At 33.5% G+C, this 15,750-nt stretch overlaps 1 protein-coding gene across 2 annotated transcripts in view; it reads left to right on the top strand.

Annotated features, from left to right (window-relative positions):
• Positions 1 to 15,750, top strand: part of LOC134537680 (dual specificity mitogen-activated protein kinase kinase 4) — a 33,155-nt gene that overhangs the window by 2,673 nt on the left and 14,732 nt on the right. Inside the window, exons 2-5 of one of the 2 annotated variants that reach the window (XM_063378390.1) lie at positions 2,661 to 2,750; positions 7,314 to 7,404; positions 9,577 to 9,708; positions 13,323 to 13,352. In XM_063378390.1, the coding sequence (XP_063234460.1) occupies positions 2,661 to 2,750; positions 7,314 to 7,404; positions 9,577 to 9,708; positions 13,323 to 13,352 (343 nt within the window). The remainder of the gene's footprint in view (positions 1 to 2,660; positions 2,751 to 7,313; positions 7,405 to 9,576; positions 9,709 to 13,322; positions 13,353 to 15,750) is intronic. The other variant, XM_063378391.1, reaches the window with a different exon arrangement.

Here is a 15,750-nt window from a genome sequence, read left to right as displayed (position 1 = left end):
TCGTATCACACATCCAAGTATATTCCTTAATCCTGATAGTATGATTCTGTATACATTGATTAAGTATTTCATGATACATGCTGTTTTAATTTTAATTTAGTATGTCGAAAGATTTTGGATATAAAAACTTTTAATGAAGCAATGCATTATGATTAAGTTGAATACAAAAACATCCACAAAACCTGAAAAAATTTGTTTGTTTTGTAATATTCAAGTTTTTATTAGGCCAGGATCTTTCAACATACTAAATTAAAATACAGGATTAATTTAAACAGGATCATGCCATCAGGATCTAGGAATAAACTTGGATACGTGATAATGAACTTTTACCCCAAGTCTTGTGTTACACCAGACTACAGCAGAGCCAAAGAGAAACAAACAAGGGAAAGGAAAACCAATAACTTTAAGAGATTCTATACCCACAGGTTCCTCCCCCCTCGAATTAAAGATCTGCATATGCTTCTGAGCATTATAATTCCTTATCATGGCACATGCTCACATTAACATTCTTTGGAAAATGTATAAAATGCATAATGAATTCTGCAAAATATTCACAGTAAAAACTTTCACAAACCCACATTAAAAGTACCATTTTAAAATGCACATTTACAAATCAAACATAAAAAATTTCTTCACTTCTCAACACTGCTAGTCAACTCACTAGTGCTCCATCATTTAAAAAACTGATCATATATATTAAAAATGCAAAAGCCTAAGAAGCTTAGAACCTTAATTCACATGTGAAAAATGGCATGTTTCTTTGAAATGAACAAAATATTAATTTAAATGTCAAAACAATTATTTCATTCATTAATTCATCTTGTTTAGAAAAAGCCCATTTGACTACAAAAGTAGGTCTGGCATTTTAATATTTCACTGAATTCATTATTCATCCCATATATTCTGAAAAAATTCTAGTGAGGCTGATAAGGATTTTTATAGCCTCTGGATTTTTTTTTCTTTATATCATCTGACTAATATTCAGTATTTAATGTTTCTACTCTGCAACCTAACATACTTTGAATTATATTCCCTCCAATATCCTGTATTTTTTTTATATAAATATTATTTAAATTGAACATCTTTTTCCCAATAGTGCTGTTGGTTCCGTGGTTAGCATGGCTGCCTCCTGATCTCAAGTTGACTCCAGTGCTCATGGTTTAATACCAGTCTGTCGCACTCCAGTTTATTTATGATAGTTGAAATGAAATATACATAGCAAAACGTCACTAGTGCTTCCCAATGACGTGACCTAGGAATATCTGTGACCTCAGCCAACATTTGCTGATGCCTGTAGTCAATACTAGTGCTGCCTGACAGCAAACAACAGAATCAAAATGGAGCCTTGATGTCATACGATAGCTGATTATTGCTGCATATGAAACTTTGGGGAGGGGGGGTGGTAGCTAGGTGGGCATACTATAATTTCTTCCTGAATCTCCGTCTTCGCGTGATTATTTTGCCCACTTGTGTACCACGCATGTGCATAATTACCATGCGTACCAGAAAAGTGAGTTCAGAAGCCCTCGCTCGCCTTATTGGGTGCATGCTTTAATTTGACATCTGTCATTATTTTCTGATACTTTATGAAGGGTAGGCCTACTCACTTGTCAGGTGTTGTGTTAGGTCAGGTTAGTCTAATTTAAAATATGTTTGAAGCATCATTAAATTAATAAGTCAACCATTCACATTCTTGGTTTTCACATTTCTATACATTCAAGTCTCCATAATGAAAATATCTAGCCATAAAACAAACCCCATTGGCATTGAATTCTGTCAAGTTGTTCAGATGGGAAAATTAAGAATTATAGAAGTATTGTATAATGTATGCATAGTTATTCAAAATATTATTCAAATAGCTGTGAAATGCATTCAGAATAGGCTACTTAAAATCAATTTGGCATGAGCATACTACAATAGAACATTGATTCAAAGAAAATTTTGCTTTTAATTCCTTTTGAAACAATGCTTTTTGTTAACAGCATGCTTAAGTAGTGCTAAACCATACAAAATAGGTGTAAGTATTCAGACACTAAATAATTCTGTTAATAAAATTGACAGATTGATGTAACAATACTTAAAGATAATTTTGCACTCTGTTTTGTTTACTTTGATTTTGCTAATTTATTAATGTGATCTACTAAAGGGTTGCATTTTAGGTGTGTCTTATGGATGCTGAGAGCTTTTCTAGTCAGCATAAGTCACTTTGTACAATATGAAAGTAAAGTGAAAAAAAAAATTGTTTATCGTGTAACCGCACATGTATGTACAAATCAGAGAAATGCACAAAAGCAGAACTCAAACGTGTGGTTTAAATGAAGTGGCTTATAGTTTAGACAACCAAGGCAGTCCACATGTGTCGCTTGACATATCACCCTTTGATTGAGACTTGTCACTGAAAGGAAAACTGAAAGATTAATTTTTTTTAAATGTAATATTGAGAGAAATAAATCTTATAAATGACGTGAGAACTTTATGCACATCCCTAAGTTAAAGCATTGTAGATGCATTTTGAAGCCTGTATTAAATGCCTGCGGTGATAGTGTGGGAATAAGCTTGCCTTAGATTTGTACTGAGGTGATTGTGGTGTGGTTTAGTGTGTGTGGTATTGTGTGGTGGTGTGTGGCGTGCTTTTCTAATACTGTATACGTTGTCCACAGCCATGACTAGCAGTGAAAGGTCTTGCCCGTACGAAAACCTGGACCTAAGACCGTCAACTGATAATGAATTCCAACACACCGATTTTTCAGGTCAAATATATCATTGTTTTATTTCCTCTTAATAAATTTGAATTTGAGTGGAGTAGAATTTGATACCTGTTTGCATTTCGGGTTGTTCAGTTAGGTATGTCAGATTTCACAAATAGTTTGTCGTTGAGCAATGTAGTCAAATTTTTACAGAATTATTATTTTCACTTTGGACAACTGTGATCAAATCATATAAATTTTATTTGTGATGGTTTAATATGATTTCTCAATGGGTGTTATCTGAATACAACAAGTTGCAAGGTTTTAGATGTACCTGACAATACACCCAGACACAAAGTTTTATGGCATAAAGTGATTTGTTTTCTTTGATATGGTCGTCGTGTACAGTGTAGACCCTAGCTGTCATTTAATGCATGAGCATTTTTTTAGTTTTTTTGGGATTTTTAACATGACAAACATAGCACAATTTTTCACACTGGAACACTATTCTATTGCTTTACTTAATGCATTCAGCAACTAAGATGATAACTATGTGTAAATATTAGTCCTTAGATTTTAAGATTATAATAAATTAGTTACCATTGGACAGTATTATAAGGTTGATAGTTGTGAAATGTACAGTTCACTATTCAGAATGCTTCTAATTCATCAAGTTCTGTTTGCTAACCCTTCACTTTCACGTTTCACAAGCACAGTATTTACTGCTACCTTCTTTGTCTAAGTTTGTGTGACTGCTTTACGCACTTGCATCATTTTATTGTGTTTAAGGTTAGACTTGCTATTGTATTGCAACAAAGTAAGTTTGTGCGAAGATTAAAGTATTTGTCACTGAAGCAAAATTTGCATATCTGACAGGGTTCTTATGCCTCCTTAATATCCTTAAAAAAAAACCTTAATTTGTCTTTAATTGAATAAGGGCCCTTAAAAGTCATTAATTTTAACTAGGAATCCTTAATAAATACTGATTGCATAAAAGAAATTGATTATAAAAAACCGAGTTTGTTTTTAATTTTTTTTGTAACACCTTTGAACTAAAAATGTGTTTTTTTTTGTTTTACTGTCTTACTGTAAACTTATCAAGTAAATATAATTATTATGAAATTAAATCTTGGGGCTTGGGTTAGATATGTGGTCCAGAGATAATTATAGACAATTGGTTAAACTGTAAGAATTGCACTAATCAACAACCTGTTTTTTGTGCATTAACTATTAAGCATTTTTTTTTTTTTTAAAGGGATTTATGACATTACAAATAGTTTTCTACTTCTTGATAGTGGTGAAGGCAGTGAAATAAGGGGTCCTTAAAAACTCCTTAATTCTCAATGCACAAGAGGGTATGAACCATGAACCAACAAGGGTGTATGGCTGGAATTTGTATTTTGTGGAATCTATTGACTAATTACTTTTCCCTTATGATAGTTCTTGTACCAGTTCTGAAGCTGGTTTCCAGGAATTATAAAATATTATGTTAAATTTCTGTCACTATTTCTCTTATTCTTCAGGTATTTTTTTGACCTTGCACCAGAGGGTGATTCCTGAAATTAATTATGTGCCCTAAATGTGACCCAATTGTCACTTTTAATCTAAACTTTCAAATCCAAAATTTTTTATTTCCTTAATACATATCATTCACTGTACTCATGGCTATAAAGTGCAACAGTAGCCTATTTAAAGTTTTGGCGTACATGTTTTCTAAAATTATTTTGATGTTAGAACAGAACTGTGTCACAAAAAATCAGTGAAAATGTGTTCCTGGAGAAACTGATTTTCATTTCATAGTCACTGTGCCAAAGTGGTCATTGGTATTGTGGCAGTAATTAAATTTCTCTGATAATAATTGGATAATGATAGAGTACTACATAGGTATGTAATATGTAAATTATTGTAAATTAAAGTTTAATTATTAGGCAAACTCAAAGCATATTTTCTAAAAATTCCTGCAATGTGAATAGACATTTTAATTTTTTAGACACAGACTAATAATATTTAAAGACTCCGTGTGTTTATGTGCTTCACAAAAATAATCTTAAGTAGTATACTGAAATCACCTGTATTCCAAACAACAGCAGTACAATAAATACATTTCAATCTGTTTGAATGTCATTAAATCATATTAACATGGGAAACAAAATTATGCAATTGTGAAGCTTATTTTTTGTATGCATATAAAAGTAGATTAATGAAAATTTTATGTAAATATCAGTAAAGCTTTCTCAGATATAATACCTAAAGTTTAAATTTATTATGGTTGTTATATTTTACTTCAGGCAAATTTGGCCGGCAAAGCAACTCGGAATAGTAACAAGTAACACTTGAACAGTTTATGATGTTAATATATGATGACTCTAAAGATTATTTGAGAAATTATTCTTCCCATCAAAGTTCGGATTAATTATTAAATGAAGTAGTTTTTCTAATATTTTTTTCAAATAAAAGAATTTTTGAAGTCTTTTTTTTTTTTTTTTTTTCTCCCCAAGACAAAATGTTGACACAGATTACATGTATTCAATAGACTTACCACCACATATATTCACGGTAGCTCATTGCTTGATTATATATAAAAAAAAAAGAAGTTTCTTAGTTAAGTTTTTATAACTAAGGTATGCGATTCTGAGACCATGTCTCAGGAGGATGATCACGGTCATTCTGTATTGATGCCAATGGCTGGGGTTGAATTTCTAATTTAACACTCCAAATATTATTTTTAAAAAATTTTAAAACCTCAGCCTGAAATCATCCCTTAACACCATTAAAATAAAATTCAGCGAGTTGCAGACGACGCGACCGCACGCAGCGACAATCGAGCGACAACTGGTTGGATGACGTAGAGGCCTTCCCCTACAAAGGTGAAAACGAAGGGGGGGAAGACAGCCCCATGGGCCGACCAATCACAAGACACAACAGGACGCATGACCGTATATGGATAAATATGGGGAAAAAATTGTTCTCTGAAAGTCTGGAACGTCACATCACACCACCGCATGGTTTGTCCTGATTGGCTGGCGAGACAGCGCCCAGTGAACCTACTGGTCCATGTGCCTACACGCTGGGTATTTCCCAGCAACTTACTTCTTACAGGCAGGGTGTCTCACCCATGTCTTTCATTCTTTATGCTTCTAGACTGTTATCGTTTCACTAACCAGAAGATGCTTTAAAATTGTAAAAATATGATTAACACACACATTAATCTCAACTGACCAAGTAAAATAGAGAAAATAAAAACAAAATTACATTCAACTTTATGTAAAATCCAAACAAAATGAATTTTTTAACATGAAAAAAAAATACTTTATGCCTATGCATAGTAAAAGAAAAATAATTATGAAACCTTAAGACAAATTATATAAGGAACACAACACATTCTTAATTAAAGTATCATTATTAAAAAGCAAGGACAGGAATTATGCTTATGCTACAAATTATGTAAATCATTTAAAAAAACTTAATCCTCTGAAACTAGTGGGTCAAACATTTTCCACACCATAATAAATCCTAACTTTACGAAAACTGAATGTTCATTCCTGTTCGTAGACATGTTATTTTCAAGCTAGAATGAAAAATAATACATATTTTTTACAGTTTTCCAGCAGTGGAAGATGTTGCTGCAGGACTTGAAAACTTATAGCTGGGAAATAAATTTTTCATAACCTTATCTTCAACAAAAATGTTGTGTTCACAAAAAAAAAACAAGATTTATATGTAGAATGCTTTATTCCATAGTGATTATTAAAGCAAAGCAGCATTAGTGCCTCACAATGAAGCATAGGCTCTGGGATTTTATTTTTTTTTATTTTTTATTTATTCAAATAGTGCTGACTTTAGTATACAAATATTGTGCTTTTAAGTCAGGGAGAGACTTGTAAATTATTAGAATCCAATATTGAGAAACATTTGTAACATGTAAACTATATATAAATACATAATTGTGTTTTTTTAACTTTGGGTTGGAGGGTTACATTGTAAAATAATCATGTGGCAATGTAAATTCTAGTATTTAAGTGACCCATACACAGTAAATAATTTACTAAAAAAAAGGTAAGTTACTGTAATCATATAAATATTGAACTTTTAATATTCTTCATTAAGAGTTTAATCAAAAAACACATGTTTTATTAATAGTTAATTTATTAGTGAAAAAATATTGTGTCAAAATAGTGTATGTTTAAATTTTTTTTCTAATTTTTCTTTTATGGTGGTTTTTGCAGTTGGCATTGAAATTTGTAATAAATTTGTATGGTTTGTATCCCTGGTTGAGTAACATACTTGAGGCAAAATTTTGGTATTAATTACATAGTGTGCCTATAAATATACACTATCACTATATTTGAAAGTCTAATTTTATTTGAATGATTATTATGAGTATATGAATTGTAATGTTAAGATTTTTTTTTAGGAAGTCTACATGTTTTGTATTGGTGTTTAATCAACAGTATTTTAACTCTGCCTGTATTAAACTCGTACACTTTATGTCAGATTCAGTGTGGAAACCTCTAGTGTTTTGTGGGCCACATATTGAGAATTGTTTTTCCACACAAAAGTTTTGGTGCCATCTTATTTTGTTGGCATCTGTGAAATATTTTTGTGAATTTCACTTGCTTGTTTCAGCGGAGAAGCGGAGGCAGTTGAAACTGAGTTTGGGATCCGGTGGGGGCTTCCCATTTGGCAGCGGTGGTAACAGTTCATTCCAAACATTCATGTAAGAAAACTTCATGGTTTTGTGTGTTCCATGCCATGTTACAAATTATATTTGTTGTATTTTGGTTTTGGTTTAAAATTTGTTTGTCAGGTTGTAGAATGAATGAATGAAGGAAGGGCTTAACGCCTCGTCGACATCTGGATCATTAGAGACGATAAGAGGTGATGAGATGAGAATAGTTAGTTAAATACTGTTAAGTGAACATTTGCCTTGAAAGTAACTAAGAGAAAACCGGGAGAGGGCATGTCATAAGTGATTTCAAAAATCTGGTAGATCAGTTGAATCAGATTTGCCTGTGTGTCTAACCTAAAACCAGCTTTGCCCTTCATCAAATCAAACAAAAATAGATTTTATGGCATTTTCTGTGTACTATCAAAATCTTTAAGCAGATTTGGTTTATGTGAGAATTTTCAACATAACCAAAAAGCTATTTAAGGTGCTAATTGTAATATTCTGCTGTGTTTTTTTATTCAGTATTTATTGTCCTGGTGCAGTTTGGAGTAATCAGATAACTCTTCTCTAATTACTACTAGTGCAAGCAATTATTATTTTAGACTTGCAATTCAATGACTCACATATTTTGAGTTTTACTGTTTACAAAATCAGTCTCACTACTCCTTGAAACAGAGATTCTTGGTTATTCAAATATATTGATTGGAATTTCATCCTGAGGAGATATTCTACAAACTTAGTTACACCTCTATCAAGCAAAAATAATTACTGGTATAATATTTAAACAATGCAAAATTATTATTGAAAATTCCTCCTAGGAGCAATCAATTCAGTATTGTAATGATTATTTGGATTGTATTAAACCAAATTTGGAATAGGTTTCATCGTCTCATAATGAAAAGGAAATAAATTTGCCACCAGAATATAGTACAGTGGACTCCCTCTTAATTGACCACCTTTCAGCTGGTCTTCACTTTAACCGGCCACCTCAAGTTTTTTTGAGATGATGACTCAATCATGTTGCCACGTGCCTCTAGTTGGTAGTATATTCCGTTCAGTTGAGCCGCTGATTTACTGTGGTGTTGAGAACGGTTAATGTTGCAGTTTGCCCAGGCACACACACGGTGTGCAGAGCTTCAGGTAAAACAACGCAATTTCAAAACTACTCAAGATATCACGAGTGGGGTCTGTTTATGAAAAGCATTTAAGAATTTGCTGAAGGCCGAAAGTACTTTTGATTTCAGATTAAGTTTTTAAAAAGTTTTTTTTTTTTTTTTTTTCAAGAAGATTGAAAATGGCTAAAAGGAATGTTTTCAGAGTAATTTTTAGGCATAAAACTACTGGTACAGATTCTTTAAACCACTTAAAGGACTTGCATTACACCTTTATCTTCATTTCTCTGCCATGTAGAGCAAATGTAACTCTGAACATGTGATAGAAGTAAAACTTCTTGGGCAATTCAAACCTTTACTCAAGGGGTAAAATGGCAGAGAGAGAGCACAATTTTATAAATAATTGTTGATTAATCAATAATGATTAATTAGCAATAGATATTACTCACTGTTGAAATACACCATAAAGAAAAATTGTGTGTGTTACTGTTTCTTCAAAGAATTCTGCCATTTTGAACATGCCAAATCTCTGAACAAAATGTGAAATTCATGACAGGTAGCACTATCCATGTGGGAAATGCAGGGACTGTCTCAACAACGCACTATGCTGCTGGTTGAACTAGGAGGAACGCGAGCGCGCTGGTAGCAAATATAAAGTTTGAGGCATTCACGGCTGACTGTATAGGATACCTACATCTATTTTCTGAAATAAGCGCATGCACACAATCTCTGTTTTATTCTTTCATTCATTTATCTCTCTTGGTTCTATTTTTTTTTTTGGGCAGGGGACAAATCATTGTACAAAGAGGAGAATGAAAATAAGCCCATCATCTTATATGACATTATGCTTTCTTTATATCTTTTTGGTCAAGTACTTAATTTCTGTCCTTTATGTATCAGAAATGTGTTTCACGAAAACTTTGTTTTAAAATTCGGCCTTGAAATTTTATTGTCATCGTGCCCAAAGAAGTTTCACTTCAAAAGTGTAGTGAAAGGAAAATGCAGTGCAAACCGGCCCATGTAAATAAAAAATGTACAATAGTGCAACAACAGTGCACATTAAAAATATTGATTTACTTTTCAGCGCCTCCTGAAATTATATTTCCAGGTGCAGACCAATGCAGACAGTTCCAAATTCGACAAATGACGAGAGGCACAACTCAAGCCCTGTGCCGGTGAGGGACGGCGTGTCGTCCCGAGTGCGACCCGTGAATCAGGAGCCCTTGGTGGACAGGTCACGGTAAGCTCGTGCCTCTCTCTCTCTCACTCTCTCTCTCTCACTCTCTCACTCTCACTCTCTCACTCTCACTCTCTCTCTCTCACTCTCTCTCTCTCTCTCTCACTCTCTCTCACACTCTCTCACACTCTCACTCACTCTCTCTCACTCTCTCACACTCTCTCTCTCACTCTCTCACTCTCTCTCACTCTATGGATGGCAGGTTGTGTGCAATTTCCAGTATGGGGAGGAGGTATCGAGTCTCGACAGATCAACTTTTGTGAGCTGCAGCTGCCGTTTTCAGGGCTTTGGCTTACTTCCCCGAAATAATGTATTTTTCCCAGAAAAGATTCCAGCGTTTTTAAAATTTTGATTTCCAGAGCTATTTATTTAGTGTTTTCCTAACATGACATTTTATTTTTGATGTAATGATAGTATTTCTGTGCTGTGGAAGGTATTTGAAGAGGGTTAGAAGTTTTAGTTAATTTTTACGTAGCATATGCCGGTGATCTACTTCTTTTTTTAGTTTGTTCGGTTTAGTAATTAAAAAAGCATATTTTGGCAAGAGTTAAGATGCAACACTTTTATGCACAATTCCTTGCCAAGGAAATATATTATTTCATCTTTTGTCTCCATAAAACAGAAAGAGAAAGATTTGGAGGTCTGGAAGGTGATTAATAGCGCATATGTAAGAGAAAGATAAAGCAAAGGAGGACAAAAATTACAGGGTAATAATTATTCCCAAATATATTAAAAGATCAGAGCTGTAGTAATTTTATATTTGCAGCAATTTGACTTCAGGAATAACATTATGAATATTGAAAATATTTAGCCTAATGATTTATAAGCCTGTGTGAATATTATTTCTTGAATTACTTTTGAAATTGAATTAAATGCTTATACCAAAATATACAGTCCTACACATTTATGGTTTGAATTAAGTCTATTAAGAATATTAAGATCAACTACGAACAGTAGTTTCAAACCTTGTTACCATCATATCTACTTAAATGTCATTCTGGGAAACTGTGCATCCATCGTAGAAGTGGTAAGTGGTTATAATATCTGCAAACAATTTGTGAGCTTCGTATTGGAGGTGCTTGAGTTAAGTATATCTACAAGTTGTAATGTTCTATTGTGGTCCAGCATCCTTAGCTATGGATAAGTAAGTAGGTACTTGGCAGGCTAACAATTGCCTCGGTGGTAGAGTGTACTAGACCTGCCTATTTCACAGATTTCAGGCCCTCAAATGGATTCTTGGATTTTACTTAATTATCCCAGATTTTTACAAATGCACATTCCATCATATCTGCACATACTTCGTTGTTCATAAAGAGCGTTTCCATTATTGCGGGTGCAATATTTAGACAAATTTAAAGTTGTTTTTTCTAATAAAATGAAAACATTTTTTTTATGGAGTTCTTTGAAGGGCTACATTTTAACCTGCTTCTCTTGATTTGTTTATAGGAATTAAAATGAAATATATAAATAGTCATGAGGGAAATTTAAAGTGCCATTGTGGGTGTAACAAAATTGGTCCTTCCTTTACATATTATAGTATACAAACACAAAAGTCTGTTAATTGTGAAACATTTATTATATATAATATGTCTTCATATTTTGAAAGAACAAAAATCAATCAACTAAAGTTTTTCATAAAGTTATAAAAAACGAAAATAAACACTGTATTCTTCACTTTTAACGTAAACGCGGGTGCAACACGTATAAATACAGTAAATATAAACGCCATAATAGGCACATAAAAGAATGAAATGAAAGATCAAAATAATGTATATGAGTTAATTATTTTTTTTTTTTTTTTTTAATACTTCAATATTCTCAGAAAAGTGTATTAATATATTATTGCCATCAATTTTCTTCTCTGAGGTTTCCAATATTGTGATAATGTCTTAGAATTGAACATCTGCTATGCCATTCATGATTTTAAGGAAACGTTTACAGTTGATTGTCTTTAGAAGTTGAACTCTAACTTCTCCATCTTCATCTATATTGCTCTGGCACACCCCCATATATCAATATTGTGTAACTTTTTTCCTGAACTCGCAGAACAGCTGTACAAGCACGTATGAACCAGCGCAAATACCTTTTGATGAGAAAGCACCAGTTTTAGTTCATGCTTCTGCTGGTAACCTCAAGGGTTCAAGGGACGTCTGAGATCCATCATCTGAGTCTGTGTAAAAATCTGAAATTTTGTTGTACATGGTATGAAAGATTCTCTCTGATCCGATACATCAGGACACAGAGTTTCTTTGTGTACCGAACATAAAAGGGGTTCCAATCTTCATCATACCAAATACTCTCTGTTTCGTTGGTGGTTTGCGAAACCAACTGTGCCTGTTTCTGTGGCATTTTTTAAAACCACCGTGCTCTTGAGAGGAGACAGAGAGGTTTGCACCACAGAAATGCTGTTGCCTTCTTAGAGACTTAATAAAAAAAACATGTTCTACACGAATGAGTACAAGAAAGAGTATTTCTGATAATTATGTAGTAAATGGTGTTAAAAATAATATAATATTTAATATGTGATTAATGACTGATACGGGTTCGGCACAGGAAGCTTTCAGCATTAAAGTTAACTTTACCATAAATTTTTAATCAAAGCACTACTTTCTATAGTAACAAATTTATGTATCCTCCATGTTGAGGCATGCATTGCATTTATCTTTTCAAAGATAATTTGATGGTATTAAAGGATTCACTTATTACATTTTATTGTATATGTTATCAAAAAGGTAAACATTCCTTGAATAATGATGTACACTGTACAGTCATCTTTTTTTTTAAATATGCCTGAAGAAGTAATGTATAATCTAATTTAATAACACTTTTATAGCCCAGATAAAAAAATTTCCACTGCTACCACGCTGACATAGCTTTGCTTTGCAGATTATTAAATATCATGACAAAAATGTTTATACAGTATTAAAAGCTTGGAAAGTTGTACAGCATGATGTTTCTTACATCACATTCTAAGGCACTTGCAGAAGTAATTCAACCTCACATTCCATAAAATACTTTGCTCGAAATACATGGCACAATAGCATTGCGACATGACCAAGACGGAACCCAAGTACAATTTGCGCGAGACAATTAATGTAAAGATAGGGGTAGCCCTTGTCTAACCATTTCATTTAAATTCCGTGACCTAACATATATTTCACTTGCCATTTAGGTGTTCCCTGATGCTAGACACCTTAGTGTTCCATTGGTGTAGCATGTTACAAAAATTATGATTCTCTTCAACATACCAGTAAGGAAGTAACTTAATATTGTAAACAATTTAATATTTGGCAGTATACCTATTTCTTAGTTTTTGGTGCTTTTGCAGTTGTTTTGGAAGGGCTTTCCAGAAAGATAACTATTAGTTGCTATCCCAGTTTTGTTGTTGCTTATCCAAATTGCATGAATAATGACAACATAAATCCAAATAATGTCATTCAGATTCTCAGGGCCTACCTTCATTGCAGTAAGTTGTTAATGGATTCCCAGTGTTACCAACAGCATTGGTCTAATGCGAATGTAGGTTTTCCCATCTGCCTTGTCCAGTTTGCATGGCTGTCTGTGGTCGCTTATCCAAATCCCTCATAAAGCTTTTATACTTGCTATATTGTTCACAGTTTTGGGCCATCAGATCGCACGAAAATCAGGTAATTTGATTTATTCTATAGTATTTTATGTGGAATCTTTTTTTTTTTATGGTTACATTTCTCACTTAGTAGTTTATTTAATACATTTTTGTTTGTTATTACTGTATACTCTTTTGTGTTGACATTGTATTGTATGCATGAAAAGCATCTTAATTATAATAAGAACCTGTCCAATGTACAATAATAGCTTGGTTTGTATAATAATTATCAGGTTGACAAGTGATATGTTTTTGCTGTGTGTGAAATTGAAGTACAGTTCACTCTCTAGTCTAAAAGCTCATGGAAACAGCATCTTTCCCAACATAACCCTTTAAAATGCTTTAAACTGTTTGTCATTATTAATGATTGTGATTGTAGTTTAGCTTGTGTTTGGCCTTTTTACCTTCTTTTGATAACACAGTAATATATCTTTTTTTATCAGTAGTCTTCTTTTTAATTATTAATGTTTTAAAATTTAGGTAGGTATGCCTCTATAGTTAATTGCACAAAGTGATAAGTAAGCATAAGTTATTATTATTATCTACTAGTAGATGACAATTTTAAGTGTATGTATTTTAGAAAAATTGGTTAGAGTGTATTTAACAACTTAACCTCTCTGTTTATTAATATAGATGACCACTGTGTTTTTCTCGATGCACTGATGTGTCGGGTGTGTTGTTACACATGTAGCTTACTGTTTCAACCCTTCACTGTCTATTCAACACAGCCCATAGCTTTTACTCCACAGCTTTGCGCAGAGTTGATTGATGACTTTACGCTTATGTTCAGGGTTCACGTTAATTTGAAAAATAATTTACAGATTTTAATTTAAGAATAGGCTTTCAAAAAAAATGTTTTGTGAAAATCATTTAAGCCATTTTAAAAAATTCCCCTTTTTTGTGCACACTTGAGGGATGAGTCAATTTAGTTGCACGAGAGTGTATACGTCACATTTTTTTGGACACGATAACTGCCGTAATGTTGCACAAATCACTTCCAAACTGATACATAAAATATAATCATGTAAAATTTTGATATTTTTTGTTAATGGGCAACATCCGACCAAAGGGGTAGAAATGGTGGAAGGTTTTTTAACGCCCATTATATGACGAATATAACATCCGTTTGAACATATAACTCTTAGGAGTAATACCAAAAACTTTTGTCTAAATAAATTTTTGATACTATCAACCATTACTGCAAGGGGTGGAAAAAACAAGGGTTGGAGGGGAAAAAAAAGATTCATAATTCCCTTAGTAGGCACACTATCAAATCCATTAAAACTGTTTGTAAATGGCATAAATTTATCTAAATAGGTACAGTAAACTCCCGGTATATCGCGCCTCGATTGATCGCGGAATCGGGTATATCGCGGGTCAAACCATGTCCCCCAGTCAGAAATGAATAATAATAATGGAATAAATGGTTAACAGCCGATTAGGATAATTTTGCGTTGTAACTAACAAACTAAGCATCGGGCAGAAAAAAGCCTAGGCGTAGAAAATGTCCGCATTAAAATTCTAAACAAGATATCTCCGTACATTATTCCTCTATCTTGTAGGGTTTTCAAATTATGGTCCAATCCAGCCCAGTGATATTTTCTGAAACACTAGTTCTTAACGTCGCTTTATCTCACAAATGAAGCATCGGAACGGGGACCTGATAAAGCCCACCGTCCAGCGACATTATCCAGCGTGACTCGGCTGGGGATTGATGTTGGATAGGCTTGGTTGTCGGCAAGCCCTGGGTAGGGAGAGGCGAGCCGAGAACATGGAGAGAGGTAGAGATTAGAGCGGGCAGAAACACCAGGGGGAGTGGGGGAGGGAATGTGTTCACGCAGCACACAGGCAGAGCATGAGTCACTTGACTGAGCAGCGTCGCTGCGTACAAGGCAAAATCAGGTAGTCCGGTGTTTAAAATTCCACTCCAGAATATTAATTGGTACTTTACTGGACATCTGTATATAAATGTTTTGTTACAACTTAAACCTACAGACGTAATATTATTGGGTAATTCATTGTATTATACAAGTTCATCTTTTAACTTTGGTATAATGTTTTAACATTAAATAGTAAAGTAAATCGGCTAGCGTAATTTTAATCTTTGCCCAGGAATTCCCAGTGGTCCAATATTTACGTGAACCATACTGTACCACTTTTGCCGTGAGGTAGTAAACAAGTCCCGGAAATGTTTATGTGTAGCGGTCTCCCGACCTTTAAACAGAGGCTGGGGAATATAACACTTGCCGATCCGAGCCACACACACTCAGCAACTCGACACAGCGTTTGGTGAAATAAGTAAAGACAAAGTTTAACACGGTTTTTAATACGGCGTCACTGATGGCGCTAAAATTGAATTGGCGCAATTTTTGTTTCCCACATGTGACCATTTATAATTTACTGTAAGCATGGATAATAAA

The sequence above is a fragment of the Bacillus rossius genome, chromosome 12 (genome assembly GCF_032445375.1).
Source record: "Bacillus rossius redtenbacheri isolate Brsri chromosome 12, Brsri_v3, whole genome shotgun sequence".
Classification (NCBI taxonomy): Eukaryota; Metazoa; Arthropoda; class Insecta; order Phasmatodea; family Bacillidae; genus Bacillus; species Bacillus rossius.
This window is presented reverse-complemented; position numbering and strand designations above follow the sequence as displayed.